This window comes from Centropristis striata, chromosome 5 (assembly GCF_030273125.1).
Source record: "Centropristis striata isolate RG_2023a ecotype Rhode Island chromosome 5, C.striata_1.0, whole genome shotgun sequence".
NCBI classification, from domain to species: domain Eukaryota; kingdom Metazoa; phylum Chordata; class Actinopteri; order Perciformes; family Serranidae; genus Centropristis; species Centropristis striata.
Window position 1 is genome coordinate 21,734,855 of NC_081521.1, and position 23,169 is coordinate 21,758,023.

General features: G+C 42.5%; 1 protein-coding gene across 7 annotated transcripts in view; it reads right to left on the bottom strand.

Moving 5' to 3' along the window:
• Window positions 1-23,169, bottom strand: part of agrn (agrin) — a 300,695-nt gene that overhangs the window by 188,706 nt on the left and 88,820 nt on the right. Inside the window, exon 1 of one of the 7 annotated variants that reach the window (XM_059333521.1) lies at window positions 4,955-7,254. The exons of 5 other annotated variants lie outside the window; for them this stretch is intronic. In XM_059333521.1, the coding sequence (XP_059189504.1) occupies window positions 4,955-5,120 (166 nt within the window). In that variant the 5' untranslated portion in view covers window positions 5,121-7,254. Of the gene's footprint in view, window positions 1-4,954; window positions 7,255-23,169 lie in introns of those variants that run through there. One more of the 7 variants, XM_059333523.1, reaches the window with a different exon arrangement.

Consider the following 23,169-nt stretch of genomic DNA (forward strand, 5'->3'; position numbering starts at 1 on the left):
GCCAGAGCCTCGGGGGGTGCTTATATTGTCCGACAAACAAACCAAAACATATTTAATTGAAAATATAAAGAGAGAGAAAGAAGAGAAAAACAGAAAATGCTCACATTTGAGAAGATGAGAGCAGAAAATGTTTTTGCTTGGAAAAATGACTGATCACCATTCAAGATGTGGTAAGTCATTTTTTTGATTGGCTCATTGACCAAACAACAAATAATTTCAGCACTGAAAGAAAACATGTGGTATAACTGATTGTTAGTTAGCTTGGCAATCATGCAAAAGGTATACAGACCATAGATAATGGGCAGTCCGTGGCCTATAGGTTAGGAATCGAGTTTGTTACAGGAGGGTGGCCGCTTAGATTCCCAGGACTGACAGGTCAAGCACTGAAGTGACCTTGAGCAAGGCACCTAACCCCCCACCCCACCCCCGACGCAGCTACCCGGGTGCACCGAAATGCAGCTACCCACTGCTCCTTGCATGGTGTGTTCACTTGTGTGTAAAAAGGATGGGTTGAATGCAAAGTTTGAATTTCCCCATTGTGGGATTAATAAACTAATTAACATACATGGCACTGAATGATCTATCAAATCTATAAGACTGACACCAAGTGAGAAAACATATCCAGCACAATCCTACCGATTTCTTACACAAAGAAATTAACATTAAAATAGTCTAGGACTGTAATAATACTAAATATGTAGTCTTTGGCTACGTGCATATGTGGAGATCAGACTAGGACTGTGATGACTGTCTGGGTTTTTTTTTATTTTATATATTTTACAATCAAAGCTTCTAGTCATTAAAATGTCTGTTGTGATTTTTTATGATGTCATCACCCTAAAAAAATAATTAAAAAGATAAAAAATGAATCAAATCCTCAATTTAAAAAATGTGATGATTCACATGTTTTGTGCCCATCACAATATCAACATTAGCTGCAATTATGTATTGATATTCAATTTTTTTTCTATTTAAAATGGGTAAAATCTTACATTGTAGAGCAGCATGCAGCACACTGAATTGCTCTACTCCTCCTTGCTCCACTCTTACTCGTTCTTGCCAAATAGCAGAAATGTATGTATATAATGTGTATAGAATGTATGTATATGCCTTATTTTCTATATTCCTATTCTGTCTTCTATATCTATGTGTCTGTATCTTAAGCTGCTGCGACAACTACATTTCCCCACTGTGGGATAAATAAAGTCATATCATATCTCACCTTTCTGTTTATCAGACCACAAATGAGACCAGAATTAGCTAAGTAGCTCTTTTGCCCTTGCTCCCCACCACTAGTGGACCTTGCTGTAAGGGTAGCGGATGGCACGCCGAAATCAGACTTTCAGCCAGTGCCAGCGGCGAACCAAATTTGTCCACTTCAGGCTTGTGGCTGGGTCTAAGCAGGAATCGTATTCTGCAAATACTATAATACTAATGATATAAGTGTAGCTTATTCTTTATCTGCAAGTGTGCAGAAATATTATGTTTAAACAGACTTTGAATGTTGATTTAGAAATCGAATGTCAACGTTGTGAATGAAGCTTTCAAACCCTTCAGTTCAGCCCTTAGAAAAAAGCATAAGTACTGATCCACAGAAATGATTTTGGTGTCATAATTTACCAGGGAACTTCACCAAAGTCTCTCGCAAACACGATGTATTCCTCGAAGGCCATCATGATACACTGGTCACAGTGTACCAGGGCACTGGAGTACTGAACACAACCCAACCAAACCACCATCTGCTCTCTCGCAGACAACTCAGCTGTCTGACTCACTGAGCAGAGCTCCGGTGAGTTGTCAGAGCTGTCTGCATCCAGTGTACACACACCAACACACACATTGAGAGGAGGATGTGCAGCCACCCAGCCGTCTCTCCGATGCCTCTGCACTGTGAGGGATAATGAGGAAGATAAAACACATCACATCAATTACCCCGCTAACACATTTTTCCTTGGCTCCGTCAACCACAGCGCCGGAGCCTTTCTCAGGACTTCTGCGATACCCGTCGGCGTCCCGAGACACAGCTGAGTTTTAAATTTAGGCTCACTTAAAATTGCTTGTCAACAGCCGGGGCTTCGGGGGGGAAAAGGGGAGAGAAAGTGTGTGTGAGAGAGAAAGATGAGGAGAGGGGAGAGGAGAGGCGAGGCTAGTGCTAGAGGTGAGTAATGAAGTGTCGGCTGAAGCTGTTTCCCAGTCAGTCATGACGGTAACTGATTTCCATCTGGGGGGGATTTCAGGAAAACATATAAAACGAGTGAAACAGAAATTGGCATGAGGGAAATATAGAAGTTCTGCTGAGAGTGTAAAGGAGCGCACACGGAGACAGACATCCACACAGGCTGTGCTTCCTGTCTCCTGCCTGAACACACGCAAACAAACACAGACTTCTCGTCGCACAAGGCAAAATCAGAAAGAGCCCGACAGAGAAGGCGGTGTGCAGAGCGTCGGGCGAAGCTAAACGATTTCGTCACATTTCCATAATGAAAGGACAAGATAAGGTCTTTCCATAAACATATCGGCCTTTCCCATCTCCCTGTGCACCTAGCGGGGCCTGCATGGGTTCCCGTGCCTGTGTGAATGTCAGAACATGGCCATCATTCACCCTATATCTCCAGCAAATCAATATGTGTCTGACTGTGACATTTAGCCATGTGCAGGAAGAGTGGTGTGTGTATGTATCACTGAATGTGTGTCATCTTCCCTATTGGAGGACTGATGTATAGTCACACAGAATGATAAACCGAGAGTCTGCTTGTGTGTGGGCTCTGTTGGCAGGCGCAAGGTTTTAGGGGGGTCACTGTGTGTGTGTGTGTGTGTGTGTGTGTGTGTGTGTGTGTGTGTGTGTGTGTGTGTACAAGCTTCACCCCATATGGTGACAATAGAAATAGCGAATTTGAGGTTGCACGCCTCTTTTAACACCCCTCCTCCCACCACACACACACACACACACTCCCGTACACACACGTCACCACTAGCAGCACTATCACTATCCCATCCAGCTGTCCTTGTGGCCACATGGCGAGGGCTCTTGGCAGCATAATAGAGCCCCTTTCACTTCATCAGTTCCTCCAGTGCACATTTCTTTTTCACTCGGTCATTTGAGAGGTGAATATTGGCCCGCTTTAAACCAGGTTTGCATTAAATCTAATAGAATCTGTGTAGCTGAAATTGATTCAGTAACACACAGAGGTTACAGATGAACCGTCCCGCTCCTGGTAAACCACATGCAGCAATTAATATAAGGAGAAAAGGCTGACTTGAATGATAGAAAGACAAAAACCTAGACAAACAAGTGGGCAAATAAAGAAAGAGGTGCATCTAATGCAGTGGCATCGTCTGAGCCATGGGGACTTTGCCTTGTACATGGCTGAAAAGTCAACAGTCTGATAACGGACCAACAGAAAGTCGGAGAAAGTAGGTTGATTTAGAACAACGACAATTGCCAAAAAGTATTAACCCTCATCCAACCAACTGTGGTAGCCACAGACCCCAGAGGAACACTTTTTGATATCTCACAGGTTCTTGTTTTTGTTCCAAATTACTTCATATCATTGTCTCTGTTTTATTAGCGCTTTTTAAACATAGCAATGTATTAGGGTCCTGAGGGTCCCCAGTCAAAAGCAATTTCACCTTCGCAGTTTTAATAGATGGGGAACTATTTATGAGGTCACAGTTACCTGAAATAACTAAAAATTAAATGACACCACAATCCACGGAGGGTAAATAAGCTTTTAAGTACTAATGTGGATTGTACTAAGAAAATATGTATTAGCATTTTATACAATATGCATATTAACCTGTAATAGAGTTTTGCAATGTCTACCGAAGGTAGGTGTTGGTTAAATGAAGGTTAATAAGCCTCTCCTCTGAAAGTGTCGTTTAAATACCCACTTCATCCCCAATTTGGCATCCTAAAAATTAATAAGCTTATTTAATTTATTTACTTACTTATTATGAAGTGCAAGTGATTATGTGGTGCAAGTCTTGCATAAATAATAGCCCACTTTGGAGAGTTGAGAGGACTTTCACCTTTAACACAGTCTAAACTGCCAAGCACTCAGAAATAGACTTGTGTAAGTCTGTGAGAGAGTGAGGAGAATGATTAAGTCACTGTGCGTACGCAGGCAAGCAGGCGAATAGAGGAGAACAGCTGAAGGTGTTCTGTCAGTGAGGTGAAAAAGAAAAGTAGCATATGCTCAGGTGAATTAATTAAGTTATGTTGTGAGGGCAAAGTATTGATCTTTAAGGCTAAACTGGCTGTGGGCAGGGCTGAGTATCAGATCTCAATACTTTTAAGCATCGTTTGATATTAAATTGTTTTTGCACAGAAATTGTACCATTTACAAATGATACCCAGCATTGGGTTTAACAGAAGACTAACTCCTTCACCAGATAACACTTTGACCCAACAATCTACTGAGATGGTCACCATCAAAACTGCCACCATACAAACAAAATTATGCTCCCACTGTCCTTTTAATATACAGTGGGACTAGATAGATGCACTGGGGGGCAGATGATTTCCAAAAGCCAAAATACATGTTTTCATCCTCCAAAGGCATTTAGTCGCAATTTAATACTTCATCCCGCAGTTCAAAGTAAATGCCAAGTCTTTGGAGCGGAGATATGAAGCAATTTCGCAAGCCTGCAGACACAGAATGGAGAGAAGGAGGGGGGTGGGGGGGGATGGGCTGTGACTTAAGATGTCCTGATGTCCCTACTTCAAGTGCAGATAAGACTGTCATGAGAGGTAAAGTGAGCTCGGTTTTGGGAGTGCATTTATTTCAACAAGGACAGTTAATGCAAAAACTGTGTAGACTGCAGAATAATTGATTTCCAGCTTTTTCTGTTTTAAAGACTGCAACAATATTTTGAATTAGGGGTTCGTGGAAAGCATTATTTTGCAAAGCAGTGGACGAAGGTAAAACTGTGTGTTTCAGTGAAACCAACGTACAGTTGTTGAGGAACAGGAGCACGGCGAAGCCCAGTGTCGATGTGGCCAGCAGGATCAGACAGATGTTGCAGGGGATCATGAAGTAGCGCACCACCAGGGATACCTTGTGCTGGTACCGGCGGTCCTGCTCCTGTGGCGGTGGCGAGGGATAGTGGCACCCGCTCATGCTCCACTCCAACGACCCCCTCCCCTCCAGGGTGGAGGAGATGATGGGACGAGGAGGGCGGCGGGTGCCCAAAGACCCGTTGGAAAAAATGATGGCGGTGGGGTGAGGACAGACGATGAAGATGAATAATTTTAAAAAATGCAAAAAAAAATAAAAAGCAGCGTAATGACCGGTGTTTCAGCTGCGGTTCCAACTGTGCACCGTGGCGAGGACCCGGTGACCGTTTCTGTCAGAGAATCGCAGCGGCAAGTTTTCAGCGGTTTCCAAGCAACACATTTTTTGAGATAATAACATCCATTTGGGGAAAGAGGACAGACAGGGGGGACAGGGACTGTGTTGGACTCCTACAGCCCCCCACCTGTCCACACTACCTCCATTCTGCAGACAAACTAATGGGCTCTCAATTTGTGACTATGTGTGTGTGTGCTGTGAAGTGGTTTATACTTACAGTTCAAACATGTGTGTGGATTTAAGTGGGTGGTGATAATGTGTTTGTAACTGTGCGTCAGTGTGCTTTTGGCATGTATGTGTGTGAGATGCACCTAATCCAGAAATTTGTGCAGTAGGTAGGATGTGGGTGTTAAATTGTCAAATATCCACACAGAAAACTTCCAAGCAGGCCGACAGTAAATCCACAAATGGAATCCTCTCCTTTCCTCCCAGTGACCCCGACTGGTAGCGAGACGGACGTGAAAGGGGTCTGGGGATGCAGGCTCCTGGAGCACTCCCCCCTCCTTTCTTTGTCAAAAGCCTTTACACACCAAGCCAAGCTCTGGTGCTCACCAACAACATGTGTCACAAGTATTTCCCTAAGAGGTGACAGCCGAGCATCTTGTTTAGCCTCCCTGTTGCTGTTGCCTGTTGGGGCAATAAAGGTTAGCTGCTTCCCTGAGCAACGATTTGCCCAGCGCGCCTCCAACTCAACACAACTGCTTCTTTGTATCCACTTGACTGGCTCCTTTGGCTGTCACGTTGAAGAGATATGCGACCACGGCACGCAAGATCCGTCCAAACCTGACACCGTCACCGGAGCAACTTGTATCTGCTGTGGCGTGATTAGCAGGATGGCTGGAAAGCAGCTGGCCGCCGTTCGCTAAACCATATGCTCCCGGGGTTCACCGAGACGGTTTGTTTTTCCTCTGTCCGGCGTGCCTGCCACTCCTCGGTTCAATAACCTTTATTCCCGGTCAGTCTCATGGAGCGGGCAAGCAGCTGGCCCCCCCACCCTGCTGGTGCGCTGGGGCTGAAAGCAGGACAGAAGAAGTGCCGGAGAGACAGAGGGGGAAAAAGTTGGAGAGGAGAACGATTGCAATCCCCACTCGACCTGTCAGTGCAGAGCCGTCTTCTCCCCCAAGCAGCCACGGATGAGCAGCAAAACACAGAGGCGCTCTAAATGAATGAACTCGTGGAAAAGGAAAAGGAGAAAAAACCTGTGTGAGATCAGAAATCAACCAAGAAGCTCGAGGCAGAGATTTGTTGGGATTTCTTCCCTTGTGTCAGCACCCTGACAGAGAATCCCATCCAGATAATGAGAGGAAAAGGTTTTCATTGCTCCCTGATCCTCGTAAGACTGAGGTTGATTTAGCTTCTTCTGTTTCTGCCTTTCAAGAAAGAACTTGTCCAGCCTTTTCTTTCTGTCCCCTGGTTCGTCGCCTCTCTTTTATATGCTTCCTCAAGCATCCAGTTTCTTTTTTTACCGGGTTGTCTTAGTCCAGAGGCGCTCCCAGTGTACTGGCCGCAAGGATTTATGCTCCAGCTTCTCCTCTTTGGGGATCCAACATTCACTGGCAGCCAAAACAACAAATTAGGCTCCGAGTATTCATAGCGCGCTTAATCCCCAGGCAGCAGGTAGTGGTCCCAGTGTCAGGGCACTCAGTCAGCCAGCTGAAGCAGAGAGTGAGTCAATGAGAGAAGTCAGCAGACACACGGCATTACAGAGAGAGAGAGGGGGAAGTAAACGGGAGTAAGGAGGAGTGTTGGCAAGAGGAAAAGCAGCTCCTGACACTTCGGTCCATTTTTTCCTTTTTTTTTTTCTGTTGGAGAAAACAGCAGCGGCGTGTCGCTGGTTTCCCTAACACTCTCCTCCTGAGCGCTCCTCTCTCAGCCCTCAGCCAGCGGAACGGATGAGCGCATAATGAGAGAGCAAGAGAGAGATAGTGCAGGAGAGAGAGAGAGAGAGAGAGAGAGAGAGAGAGGTGGGGGGAGTGGTTGAGGGGCCGTCTTTAACAAAGGCAGAGGGGAGGAGGGGTTGGAGTTGGGCGAGGGAACGGGAAAAAAAGAAAACGAGCGAGAATAAAGGCTTTGGGGAATAGTACTCGAGTCCTGTCAGAGCGGGGAGGGGGGCAGCAACAGTGCAGCAGCAAAACAAAAGAGGGCTACGGTCTTGGGAGATGTCAACCAACTCCTCCATTTGTTTATAGCCTAATCAAAAGAAAGTCTCTTCCACAAGAGCTGGAGAATTTCCACAAAGATTTAATGAGGCAAACTAAGAGAAAATAGGCCTGCGGAAGGAGGGAGGGAGGGAGAGAGCAAAACTTAAATACATTAAAGTCAATCATATTGAGTCTATCCAAACAGCCTAACCCACTTGTTTTTGAGCGAAAATGTGCCACCAGTGCAGAAATAAGCCTGGGAAACTCCACATGCGTTTCACGCTAACAAGCAAATATTCAATTAATTAACAATCCCATTACGACCGTTTTCTTTCTGACTCACTTTCATGACGACTAGGAATTGGTTCCCCCCCTCCCCCCTTGTGTTAAATAACATGGCAAAAATGAATATTCAGCAGATCTGGCAAATGATCTGAGGCGGAAACATTTGCATCCATTTCATAGCATGTAATGTTTTTAAAAGCAACGCATTGTTGCTCTCCTAATGTGATAACGAGGTCAGAATAGAGGGGCGGTTACACTGTATTTTAGCAAGGCCCTACATCAATATCTACTTTGAACAAACTCAACGGCAGCAGGCGCCAGATGCAAGGCGGTATCCATCATCAATTATTTATGTTTTTTTCACTCTCTCTATCTGTGTCTCTCCATCTCTGCCGTTCTACACCCCCCACTCTGTGCTTTACACAAGGGTGCGCACGAGCGTACACACTGGCAGCGATGCACACAGTGTCTGCATCCACAGAGGAATTGCATGAACGCACACACAATTGGCTTTTCTGTCTGGTGGAAAACACATACACACAGCAAAATGGCTCCTTCTGTCTTTTTGTCTCTCTCTATCTGTTTTCAAACTCACAACTCACAACTTGGACACACACACAGGTAATCTTGCTTCCCCCAAAAGTCATTTATCTCTTTGGACAGCGTGTTCATTCCCAGGCCTAAGCTGAGCTCTGTGGGGGAGACTCTAATACGAGGGGAGCCAGGTTTTTAAGACTGCCCGCTGTGGGTCAAGAGTTCACCCCCCCCCCTCATCAGCAACACCACCCACCTACCCAGAGGTGCCTCCCCCGTCCTGTGCCCTTTCCAGACACCCGAGACGGTCCACATCAGCTCTCACATTGCAGGACAAAACCTGATTGATGGACTGAGTGGAAAGAAAAAGGAAACAGCTGCTGTCTCATTTGCTGCCTCTCCTTTGTCTCCCTTTTCACTTTTATCTCTAACTGTCTCTTTATCATCACGATCATTGTCTCAAGAAGTCAGGGGGGGTTTAGGTGCAGCAAGGGGTTAAAACAATTACAATACACTCAAGTGCATAACATCACAACATGAAACGCCCAGTTATCCCAGCAGAGGGAGCTAGGGAGTCAAAGCCGGGCACTCTGCTCTGCCGCCACGACCCAAATAAGATCTTCCATCGACATCAAAGCTCAGCTGCTTTGATCCATTTTTAATGCCACAAGTAGCGCACAAGGTTAACATCTCTCTCTGAAGACTTTGAAATGGCAATTTCCATTAAGGAGCCAAAGGAGCTGCTCTCTTGTTTAATGGTCTGGCAGAAGTAAAAGTTGTGTATGCATATGCTCATGTGTGAGTGCTGCTCTTTATGCAGATGGCGTCACGCTCAATAACTAATTGACAATGATGCATCAAGGTGTGTGTGTGTGTGTGTGTGTGTGTGTGCGCGTGCGTGCGTGCGTGTGTGCGTGCGTGTGTGTGTGTGCGTGTGCAGCCCAGCGCACATCCTGGTCTTCTGCCTGACTGGTGTTGATCTAATTGATTTAAGAGAAAACAGCTTTTGCCTTTTCTGAATGACAATTTTTCATCATGCGAAAGAAAAGACTGTTAGCACAGAGATTTACTTAAAATACATCAACTGACATCAAGGAAAGACAGAAGATTATTTTTCTCTCTTTCTACATCATCTTAATATTTGCATCATCTTTTTTATATTTCACATACGACCGACAGTCTGACTGCAGTGCCACAGGGTCAGAATCACATACCGTAATACTTTTGCAACTTTGCAATAATAAATGGTAACCAGCCAGGGAATGTGACTGTATTTTCTGATTGAAAAATACTTCAAAATGATTCAAAAGTACATTTTCTTTAATGTCAACACATTATTGCCCAAATGCATTAACAGAACTTTGAAACAACCAATTGGATGCACTGACATGCTTTTAGAACTACTAAAAGCACAGACTTTGGTTAAGTGGTTTATCTGAAATTAAACAAACTCATCACACTTTCTGAGGATGGACTAGGCTTCGGCAATTATATGATCGGGATTAGTGATCGCGATAAATTTCGGGTCAATTACGGTGATCAGCTGTGAGCATATTTACTCGATCAAACATGTCGGAAATGTGAGTGACAACAGCCAATCAGAATTGAGAGGTAAACAGAAAGACCGAACTTGGAGCTGGGGGAGCAAAATAGATGTCAGCCATGACTTGGAGCAATAAACCATAGAGGAACAGGTGAATGTTGGGAAAGAGCAAAGGAAATTATGATCTATTCGCTGCTGTATCAAAGAAAACTGATACTGACATTCAATAGCATCGGAACGGCTATGGTGCGTTCAAGTGCGTGGGACTTATGAAAACTTACAGATAAACAAGTTATTACTGAATGGAACTTAGTTCAATAAACACGTTAATAAATAAGTTTGTTATTTTATATTTTTCAACATTTTTGTACTGTTGAGTACATTTTTAAAAAATATTTTTCAATGTTCATCTTATTTAATCTGCATTTTTATTTACTTTGTATGTTAATAAAATATATTGAACTAATCTCTAATTTATTTACTTTTCAGTACTGATGCTCTAAAAATTACAGTTTAAAAACACTATAAAACAATGGTAATATTATTTGAGATTGGACGATATGAAAAAATATATTGTGATCATATTTTTTGCCATATCATCCAGCCCTATGTTGGACAATTGTTTTTTATGGGCAGTGATTAAGTTTTTGTGCAGTAAACAGAGCAAACATTCCAACCAATATGAATCGTCCAAAAATTTCACACATGGATTTCAGATATGGCCATGGGTGCTCTGGTTGTGAGAAATGAGCATTTTTATCTGCCTTTAGTACCACCGCCTTCAAACTGAACTGTTAAAAAAAAAAGCATCAAGCACTTTGAACTTGACTCACAAGTGTAAGAAGGAGTAGTTTACTGTGATTGTTTTTTCTCCTGTGAGGCACATAGTACATGGCCTATCATATTTTAGAAAAATATGAATTCATCTGCTGACTTCAAAGCCATGCTTCAAAGCAGCAGGTACTTTGGAACATATAGAAATAAAGTGCAGTGAAAAGTACCATATTTGTCTTTGAAATGTAGTGGAGTAAAAGTCACAGCTAAGTTTCCCCCCAAAAAAGATTCATACTCAGAAAAAGTACAGTATTCAGATAAATGAACAGGTTCCAATCACCAAGGTCACAATTACTTCAATTTCTTACACTTTATTATAGTTTAATTTATCCATATCTTTCATATTGTAATATAGTTTGGGCAAGCACCTTTCCTACTACACTCCATAGAATTTTGGTTCTTCAGAAACGTTTTGTTAGGATGGCAACCAGATCTGAGTCACATGCCTCATCTGTACCCCTCTTTCAGAAACTCCAGATACTTACTGTTCATGACATCAATATTTCTCAAATATGTGTTTTTATTTTTAAGGTATATTCAGATCATGAAAACTTTCCAAAGAACTTTAAGACTTATTTTAAATTTAATTCTCAGATTCACTCTTATTCAACGCGTCAATCTTTAGATCTTCATCCTCCAAGATTTCTGACATGCAGAGGTCAATTTATTGTTCAATTTAGGGGGACCAAATTATGGAATACCTTTTCCCATCTGGCAAAGGACTCCATCTCTATAAAATGCTTCAAAAGATGTCTAAAAGCTCATTTAACTGCTGTTTTAAAATTCTAATTTACACACAAATACACTTTTTGAACATGTTCATTTTTGTTTTTAATTGTTTTTGTTATTGTCATTATAACTTGTTGATGTTATACATTTGTTTTTTCTATTATCAGTTTATTACTTTCTAATAACTATTACATTTTAGGTGGAGGCTTTAAATAGGCCATCTGGGTTTTCTGCCTCTCTCTGCACTATTCATGTTATCTTTGTCATTTTATGTAATTCTAACTGTGCAAATAAAATAAAACCTAAACCTACTTCAAACTAAGAGATCGAGGCAGCGGTAGACCAGCAACTCCTGTTTTTGACAAAGGAGTCTGGTGCCTTTGAAGAGAGTATAAATACCAGCTTCAACTTCTCCTCTGTAAACTGAAGCAAAGCTGTCTAGGCAAGGTAAAGTGGTGAAAATATTCTAACAATAGCCTACATTTAAAATGATATTGATATTTTTTAGGTGGGATTTTTTTAGCTGGCTAAAATATGTGTGGCAGCTGCCCCCGTCCACAGCTGTGCATTGCTGGTATGCTGACCATGATCTACGGATAATTACCTCGTATAACTATGAATTTAAACAGCCGATAGAGGATCATCATGCGTTCCCTGTGGCCAAGCATCACCCAGTCAACATCTGCAGAAACTCTCTCCTAAAGGCAGCTATCAAAGACCTGAATAACAAATTTGCATTAACAACATTTTTACTGCGGTCAATTCATTCAAAGGGAATAAAGGTGACTAAGCACCCAAGGGATGAATTTCTCAGAAAACAGCATTTTCTGCTTCTTCAAGTCACTCTACCTGTTTTGAAGACGGTACAGCCTTAGTGTTCTGGCTCTCTGTCTCACAAGAGTTTTTTTCAAGCTCACTAACACAGAACTATGCTGCATCATGAAATAAGTATGAGTTCTTCAACTCTTTCATTAAATAATCTGTTTGGGGAAAAACTGGGTGTAGAGATCAATCGCTAAATGCGACAACAGCAGCTTTGTACATTAGAGTATGTGGAAAAAATCCCTGCTGATGAATACACCAGCACCCCATTAGAGTGGGATTCTGTCCATTTTTCAAAGCAGGAGCTATCAAAAGAGAAGCTGTTGCCTTCACTAATGGCATTAGAGATCATCCTTTCCTGCTGTCCATTGTAAATGAGGGTTTTAATGATGTTGATGAAAAGAATAAAGTCTGTTAAAATTTAGAACGGATTTGGTAATTGCCTGCACTAAAGCCTGTCTACTGGCCCACTCAACTATTCATGTGCGCCTCATTTCAAAGATAGTTCACTGTAATATTTGTCATGTTGTGTTTCAGTGCATGTGCATGTATTGATAATGAGAAATCTGTTGCAATGAGGGTTATTTCAGCCAACTGCGTCTCAAAGCTCAATCAGCAGTTGTTTCCTAGTATGTATTTATATTTATATGTCCCTGCTGCCCCACACTACATCAGCACAGTGACACTTCTTATAAATGTATCTAATTACACAGCAAACTATGTATTCAAGGCCACAAATTCCGCTTTCGGGCACATTAGGCGGACATCAGAAGGCCATGTTGAATTCTTCATGTGCATCGAGCCGTGCCACCAGGCTAGTGGAGGGAAGCCCAGACTCCTCACCCAGTGGGCTACGGCGGGGATACTAGCAGGTGGGCCAATTGTCTCGCCACGGTATTAACTCCAATCATCATAAGTCAGACTTCGCCGCAGCATCCAACAGATTCCCAGACTTCCCAGTCATCAGGTCTCCAAAACATGAGCGGCACTCATCCAGCAAAGACGAGACCGGGGCCTCTCGCAGCTGTGCGTGGCTAACGGCATTAACCTCCGCTGAACTGGGTCTCAAGAAAATAGAGTGGGAGGTACAAGGACAGATGATGATGAGGGACCAAAACAAGATGCTTCTCTGGCGAGTGTTATCATGACAACCGAGCATCAATACTGCAACAAATAGGTGGAAAAGTGCTTCATTTTGAAAATGTTCAATACTTGTTTCACAATCTGTAAAGTGATATTAGATTTTGACTCCAGGCGGAAGTTGCAGATGGAAAAGGGATTTAAAGAAAAATAAGAATTAAATGTCTTAATGAGGTATTGGGCCACTGCAAGCCTCCGGAACAGCTCAAATGCTCTTTGTCATAGAAAATCTACTCAAGGGATGAAAACCCTCCTTCCAAAAGATTTCTCATCATTTGGTGTTTTGATGATGAAGGTGAAAAGCACTCATTAACTGGGTGTTCAGACTGAAAACAGCCAACATCAAGGCCAGTTTGAATAATAGATCTATGAGTTTAAAGGCGCTAAAATGCTGTATGTATTTGTTTAGTGATCACACTGTTAAACTGGATGATGATGCATCGTGCTGCAGCAAAAGTTGAGACAGGTTCAGCCAGATGATGACCTTGTGTTTTTCCTGGAGCACAACTCACAGAAATACATGAGAGGGGCTGCTGCCTGTCTGAACACTGCCAAACATGTCCCATAAGTGCTCAGTTGAGTTGAGGGAATGTGGTAACTGTGAAGGCCATAGCATATTATTCATTTTTAGACCCATAAAAACATTCCAAGAGCCCTTGTGTCCTGTAAGCATCTGCATTTGTTATCTTTCACCAATCATTTCATTTTTTTTCCATTAAAGGTTCAGTCTGTAACTTTAAAAAAATCACGTTGTATGTTATATTTGCTGAGACAGTCAGTATATCCTGACAGTTACTACATGAGACAGTTCCTCTGGCTCCTTCTAGTGCTTCTAATTGCACTTGCAAGAATTTACTGCGCCTGAACAAAAACAACCAATCAGAGCCAGGAGGAGTCTCTAACTAGGTAAGGTCAGTTTGCATTAAAGGTGGGTGGTAGGACTACTGCGTCCAGTATTTTGTACATTCGGAAGTAGTTATTTTTAAGCATCAACCTGTTATTTCCCCTAACCCTAAACAAGTAGTTTGGAATCCTAAACCTAACTATGTAGTTCTGTATCACAATGTGTTTGAAACAGCAGTGACCTGTGAAAAGTTTTCACAGGTGAACCCAATTATGAAAATACTTTCCTCCCATGCAAAGTAGTCTGCCATTGGTAACTAGCTACCAGCCTGCTGTTTGTCTTATTTTCTACAACCAGTCTAGCAGAAAGCATGGCAGAATTCGTCGGTTCACAAGCAGTGATTGACACTGTGTTAGAGATTCCTCCTGGCTATGATTGGTTGTTTTCCTTCAGGCACGGAGGATTCTTGCAAATGCCATTAGGAGGACATAGTGACAGTTTCAAAAAATATGCCAGAAAGTTATTTTCCTAAAAGTTGACTTCTTAACCTTTAATGTGTCATCAGTTTCTATATGTGTATCATACAGCGTTCATAGTTGATTGATGCCATCTGGCTCATGGTCAAAATCCTGTTTTGATGACAACACTTATTTCTGACTCAGTGGATGATGGTGCTATTGTGCGGCGTTGATGTAAGTGTGAATGAGAGAGTTCCCACACGAGGTGGGCTCAACCAAATGTGACTCACAATGTGACACATCACACAGTATCTGGTGTCAACTTGGCTACACTATGACAGTGAAAGCAGTTAAAACCAGCCCACAGCTGGACATGAATGTTCACACATCCATGGATCACAACACTTACACATCTTAACATATGGCATTTAAGTACAATTACACCATACCAGTGTGTGCTGACTTTGTTTGGACCGCCGGCCAGTCCTCCAGCTGAAGCTGTTTAACCATCCACAGAGGCGTCCCCAGTCAATATGATCAACCTGTCCACACTCAACACTTCTGGCCACATTAGCCTCTTCCTCCCACTCCATCCCACGCTGCCACGCTGACCTGTTTTTACAGCCTACTCTGAGCCAGCTCTTAGCCCGGGGCTTCATCCAGGACCTGTCCATTGCTGGACATTCAGTTCCCTCTCACACGGCGAGGATGATATTCCTCGCCTCGGGGCTCATCTGGAGCCAGAAGATGGCGGTGCTAGCCTCAGGGCTGATGTTCTTAGGCCTGCTGCCCACTGACCCTCCTCCCTTTTTCCACTGGTCCACAAAATGAAGAGGAACTCATTCAGGAAGGAGAAAATCATTATTAGCCAGCTCTGATTTTCTAGCCAGCCCCTTCTACACATCAACACCCACAACAATAATGATTACAGGATGTAATATCCTCCCTGCTCCACTGCGTTGCCCGTTTATTCAGGTCGCACCAACATTTCCCTGAATAGCCATGTAGGAAATGATTCCAACGGACAGGTATGGACAGATAGATAATGACAGAAAATTATGACAGAAAGAGAGAGTGAGAAAAAAGAAAAGTTGGGAACAGGAGAAAGAGAACAACATAGTCGATCTTTGCAACCCGAGTGGACAGTGACACTTCTCCATGTGGGCGGCATATGGAGCCAATTGTGGCAGCAGCGCAGGAAGGCTAGGAGCAGGGAATTAGAGGAGGAGTGATTGGCTCTTGCAGACTTTACACAGGAAAGGCAAGGCTGATGGAGCTGAAGGATGATACAGATGTCAGTCTCTGGCCAAGTCAGCCATCTGTCATGGGGAAGTGGCCAAGTCACACTGGCCCTGTCATGTGGAGGAAGCGGCGGGAGACTGGTGATGACCAGTCATTAGGAGCTGGGAGCTGTCCTTTGAACATGGCTGATTCCCAACAGAAGCTTTCCTTGCATAGGTGTAGACAGAGGACATACAGTACTGTCGGGAAAGTGTCAAATATGGAAAGCTGGCACTGCTTGTTAGATTCTTTGGCTTGTTTGCTTATTATTCAGATATTGCTTGATAGGAATTAGAAAACTTAAGACTATATTTAAATTATTTGGAGATGTTATTTATGCAACGATGATACATTGCCATATATTATTACATAACTAGAATTACCACCTCGCCTCTGCTAACCAGCCAGTGTAGTTTACATCCACGACTGTCCAGACTCCTACTTGATGTCACCATGATAATAGAAAGTGCCTAAAATATGGATGTTACTGCAAAGAAGCTACATATTCTAAATTCCGGAGGCTAAAAGCCAAAGTGCAGACCGAATGTGTGTGGAGTGTCTCTCTACATTTTTAATTTAACTTTAGCCTCAGGATATGTGCACATTTTCTGCTCAAAGATTTAGAATTTGCTAGTAATGTCCACTTTATGACTTAATATGGAAACACCTCTTACATTTTTTTCATTGTATTCATAATGCACTTTAAAAAGGATTGTTTTGGTAATATTAGGTATTGCATTGGCACTGAACAAAATTTTTCAAATAATACCCAGCCCGAGGCAGTATAAGGGAATATAGAAGAGGTAGGAGAACTGTGTGGGAACCCTGTTTAACATCATTAAGGAAGTTAACACTAATGTAAAAACAAAGTCAAGGATAGGGGAAAGATGTAATTTCAAAAGCTCAAAAAGCTAAGGCCACGGGGATACGCTGCTGCCCACAGATGAGGAATGATGCCAAGACATTTCTTTTTTTACATGTCTTGCAAATAAAAGGTTTCCGTTACTTAATGAGCTTAAATCGCACGTTGAGTTAAACTGAAATAGACTATTTTAGATTCCAGCTCCATCAAAGGCCTTATGTTTTATCATACAGCAAATCCCTTGTGTTCCACATCAATGATCCTGCTTTTTCTGAACGTATAATTACTGTTTGTTTGACTATAGCACGCCAGATCAACATATATCGCTGTGACATGTTCACACTGTACACAAGCTGATTTACCTGATCGGCTTTCTGACATCAAAGCTGACAGTGACAAGCTATTATAAACTGGGAGCCTTTCATTTGCATTTACAGTAATGAACTCGCGCTCCTCCCTTCCATGTCTTTTTTTGCTCTTCTCTCAACCCGTCACTGGCTGCACATTGAGCCGGATCCTCTCACACAGAGGGCAGAGAGGGAATATTAATTGGCGAGCAATACCCTCTTGTTGAGACGCAGTCCATAAATGAAACGGCCATAAATTATTTATGTGCCTAATCAGACAGCATGTGCTCAAGTTATTCTCTCAAACAAGACAGCTTCTGTGCTATTCCTTTTTTCCCCTCCAAGTAAATAATTCTCGCTTTTGGGGAGAGTTCAGTCAGACAAGGATGCGTGCTGGAAGTAGAAGACTAATGAAAATATGGTGCCACAATGACGAAATAGCTGTTTCCTGGCTGCAATCACAGTCAGGGAAATGAATGACCCGCTTAGCACCAGGTATTAAAATGCATCCTGCGTTTGGGGTTTTTGATTCTGATAGAAAGAAAAACAGATAAAGTTCACTTGTAAATGCACACAAGGTACACTTACTATTATTAGCAACCAGGTGAAAATGAAATGAGAATGATCTGTGAAAAATAGCTGCAGGGATTATTTAGCAGGATTCAAAACCACAGCTGTAGACAAGTCAAACAAATTGAATGTGTTTGAGTGCCGAAGCATATCAGTCACTGAACAGAAATAACAATTGTGATAATCAATGACAACAATTCTTACAAATTAAACTACAAAATACATTGTCCATGGCCACTGGAATGGTACAGAAAAGTGTTTTCTCATCTGACACTCCAGAGCTGGTACAACCCACTGTTGGAAAATAAACCCATTTGATGATGTGTTAACACCATGGTTATGGTTCAGTTGGGTAAAGTCCATGAAAAAAAAGGTTTGGAGTAGGGGTGTCAAACTGATCCATGAAAGGCCCGTGTGGCTGCAGGTTTTTTTTCCAACCAAGCAAGAGCACTGAGTGGAGACAGTTGAGGTGATTGAATTAGTTGAGTCAGGTGTGCTCCGGCTTGCTTGGACGAAAACCTGCAGCTTCACAGGCCCTTTCATAGATCAGTTTGACACCCCTGGTTTGGAGAAAAACCATGGTTTGGCTTCAGATAAGTAGTACTTTGGTAAAGGGGACTTATTTAGGTTCAGACTTGTATTTTGGGTTTCTACTAGAAGATGTTTACATGCTTTAGTGTTCAAAAACACATTATTTGAATATAGTTATTTATTATACTTACTATTATACTTATTTATACCCTTTGTCTTAAATGGTCCTTTTTTACACCTGTCATCATCACCTTACATCCTCCTTTGTAACAACTTTACTTAATTCTTGATGGCTCATTAAAAGGCACAGTTTCTAGTTGTTTGCACTTCTATGTTGATTGCGTGTTTTGTTAATTTTAAAGTATATCATACATACACCTGTTTTATAATCAATATGGGACATTTCAGGTAAGAGGACCTTCATTGTCATGGTTTCAATTATATAAGGTATAAGAATATTATAATATATGAATATTAAAGGGGACTTCTTTAAGTTCATACTTGTATTTTGGGTTTCTACTAGAACATGTTGACATGCTTCAATGTTCAAAAACACATTATTTTTCTCATGCTGTCTTGAATATACTTGTATATACCCTTTGTTTGAAATGGTCCGTTTTAGCACCTGTCTCTTTAAACCCAACTCTCAAAAAATGCCAGTCTGCTTTGATTGTTAAGTGTGTCCAGGAAATCTACATTTGCGCCCTCCATGTGTATATGCACCATTATCGCAGCTGGTACTGCACTTTCTGCCTATATGCATGCATCACTTTACTTCCTCCTTTGTCACAACCTTACCTAGGTCCTGATGGTTCATTAAAAGTCACTGTTTCCTGCTGATTGCACTTCTCTGTTGATTGTGTGTTTTGTTAATTTTAAAGTATATCATACCTAGACCTGTTTTATACGCAATACCTTCATTGTCATGGATACAATTATATAAGGTATATAATAGCTACCTCCCCTGTTTAAGTCCAAGGTTGTTTTGACCTATTCATCCATTTTGACATATGCGAAATGCACTCTTTCAACTTATCTTCTCCTTTGTTACTGTCATGATTACTGCTAGAGTGCTCTGTCACTTGATGCAAACATGAAGTTTTGGGGCACTCACTGAAATGACTGATGTTGTCCTTCTTGGGAGGGCAGTTAAACCTTTAAGGGCAGTTAAACATTTAAGTTGATGTCAATGTAAATTGATTTGCTTTAAGTGTTGGGCCAATTAGACAAAACATTGGTCAATTATCCGTCCAAAAATCAACAAACAAGCAGGGCAGTAGGCACTACACTATACTCAATACTTAAAGTTGCTGTACAGTAATATACAGTCATGGAAAAAATATAAGACCACTGTTTTCTTCAATTCCTTGTTCATTTTAATGCCTGGCACAACTAAAGGTACATTTGTTTGTATAAATATAATGATAACAACAAAAATAGCTCATAAGAGTTTAATTTAAGAGGATTTAAGATTATATCTAGCCATTTTCCATGGTTTTCTTGATAGTAACCAAAATCATTCTAAAGAAAATTGCAACAGATGTACTGAAGATGAATTGGTAGTTGCAGTCCTAAAACATCGAAGCAAGACACAATCTGGACACAAAATGCAGGCCAGCCATTACAACCGCCACCATCACCCTCGTCAACATTCTGCTGATGCAGTTCAAGTAAACTGCACTCTCCCGCTCTTAGGTTAGCAGGGTCAGTGCTGTCATAGGTGGATTGTACTTAGAAGAAAACCAAAGCCAGGAAAGAGGGCCATTAAAGCTGTAGAAAGCAGCGAGTAAAGAACCCTCGTCAGACTCCTTAGCCGGCTGACAGACAACAATATATCCTCCTATAACCCTGAGACCAGCTGTCTGTCAACCACAAGGCTTTAGCTGCTCTACAGCTACACAACGCCCTGAGACTCTCAACACGCACGCACACACACACACACACACACACACATACACACACACACACACACACACACACACACTCACACAAGATAAGCACAATGACTTGGCATTCACATACAAGAAAGAAAAAAAATAGAGACAGACAGACACATTTCTTTCTTCAAATGCCACAAGGTGCTGCAGGGTTAAAATAAATGGCCCACTAAAAAATTTGCAAGAAAAAAGGATACAAGGGCGGAAATCGGATGGTTCAATGGATGTTTTAAAAGTCCGTCTTCAGAAATAACTTAAGACAAGAAAACAGCCCCGACAGGCAGCTGTTCGGAGATTCAAGAGCCAGTTTAAAGGACTCACTGATGTTCCATGACCTCCCTTTTAACTGCTCACATTTACATCACTTGCACAGACAGCTGATTAGCTGGAAAACCCAGCTTTAAAACGTCTGCATTATGTCAGCAAGTGTCCTTGAGCGAGACTAAACTGCATCCAGCTCATGAGTGCTGTCCTGTGGCTAAGCCTGACCTCTGACCTCCATCTTTAAGGAGACGAGAGAAAAGAGAATTTCTCCACAGGGATCAATAAAGTATCAGTCTTTGTGATGCTGGGTCACAGCAGAAAAACCTCAATCTTCCCTGGTTATTGGCCTCAATTGTAGCTTCTAACCAGTGTCGACAAAGGTGGAGGTACAGTGCATCCTCAAAGAGCAAAGCAGATTAAAAAAATAGATGTAAAGAATCTGTCTTCGTCTAGGATTTTGGTTTCCTTGCCTTTCGCCCCAAAGCATGCTGTGGTAGTTTAAAGTTTCCATGTTTAGGTACAGAGAATGGTTATTTAGCTGGTTGGTTGGTTGGTTGGTTGGTTGGTTGGTTGGATGGTTGGATGGATGGATGGATGGATGGATGGATGGATGGACGGATGGATGGATGGATGGATGGATGGATGGATGGATGGATGGATGGATGGATGGATGGATGGATGGACGGATGGATGGACCTTGCAGTAGAAGGCCATTTCAGGTTTACTAAGTGATAGTAAATCAATTCATAGAGGACAGGGGACATATAACAAAACAATCGAGTGTGAATCAATACAAGCGGACATACAGTACATCGGAGACCTGTATATATGTGTGTATGGATTTTCTACATGTCCTTCTCTCCCTCCCATGTCCTTCTGTGTCCCTCTTCATCTTCATTAGTCAAGACTCAATCACAGTGGGAGCAGAGTATGCCGATGTGTCAACTCGTCTGTCATCCAGAAGTGGCAGGGGTGGAGTCAGGGGGAGGCGGGGGATGGCAGCGGACCTGGTTTTCGTGAGCAAACCCATGACAATGATGAGCTTGGCGTGTCGCCGAGGCAACGAGCAACCTCATCCATTATTCATCTGGGTAACAAACTGATAAACGTGGTAAATGAAGAGGAACAACGGCAGCGAAAATCATGCAGACGGACCAAAAGAGACATTTAGAAGCCGGCGGCACCAGCGGCATCCTGAGGCGCATATTAATCTGCGAGGTAAACAGCGAGGTCTGGACAAAGGGTCAAAGAAAGCGGCTCTCATCCTTGAGAAGAGTAATGTGGAGCAACTCCACAGTTTCTGAAAACAGGTTGTTTTCCCCACAAAATGGGCTCTATCAGACCAGGGACCAGTTACAGGGAGGATTCGCATCTCTGCAGAATCAACACATGTATAGTTGCTCCTTCTCACATCATCAATCACCCACCTACCATGTCCACCCAGCACCCTCTACACCAGACCCTGAACTACCTTCCACCCTCAGAAAACTACAAATCCTTTTGCAGCACAAGTTATTGGCCCAAACACTTGTTTGTACAGTTACAGTGAGCAAAAATTCTATACCAATTGATGCCAAATGCATACAACGTGATCTGTACGAGGCAGCAAGGGGATGAATTATTGCTCTGTTGCTACGGTAACACCTCGTATGCAGAAAACAACATCCCGTGGTATGAAAAATGGTGATTTGTGAGATTTCATTTCGAAAACCATTCCAGTGTCGAGGGGAAAGGGGGAGCGATGAAAGAGAGGAAAAAGATTGACAGTGAAGGAGGGGAAGGAAGAAAAGAGACTCAGATACAGTGAGAAAAAGAGAGGAAGAAGAAGAGAAACTAAACGAGGCTTCACTCGCAGCAATTTGCAGCAGTGCTTTAGACAATTTGGGTCACTTCTGTCACTGTATTTCTATAAGGCGAGCAGAAACACCTCATCTGCCATTCATTTCATTTCCATTCCAACACCTGCAAGCCATTTGCATTCTGTCAGTTTTACCTCTCCCTTTCATTTCTCCGCATGCCACTACATTTCCTGAATGATAACATACTGGCAATTTCTACACTGGCATTGCACGGACCAGGACAAAACACCACCTGCATCCAAAGAAGGGGAAAACGGTGAGTTTTTCCAATCTTGTCTTTCGTTCTCCTTCTTTGTCCCTCCACCCCTCAGTCCCAGTCCCCCTCTCAGGTTACAAGCAACAATTCCCCCCCACCTCTTGATCAAATCCAGATCATTGCCATCTGACCCTTACGAGCCCTTGCAGGGCCCAGTGTCTCCCCGGAGACCTGAGGCCAGATCGTATGTCTCGCCTCTCTCGGCAGCAACAAATGAACCAGGCGCTCAATAGCTCGCCTGATTGGCTGCTATGAGATCTATGCCATCATTCTTAATAGTAGTGCACCACAGAGCCACAGCGCTTTCTTATACAGGCATTACTGGCACATTATACCAGAACAAGCTGTGCAGGTACAGGCAAGTTTCATCCAGCTAAATTTAACATTTTTGCAAATCCAGTTAGAATAGAACGAAGGCCCAATGTCGCCACTATGAATGAATGTGAAAATGAAAAAAACTGTAGTCTACGGGAGAGTAGCTCGGCTTGTCTGGGCTGATCCCTCATGAGAAATACAATACAGCAAGAAAAACTGTCTGAAGACATCAAAAAAAGAATTTTAGGCAGCACAACTTTAAATGC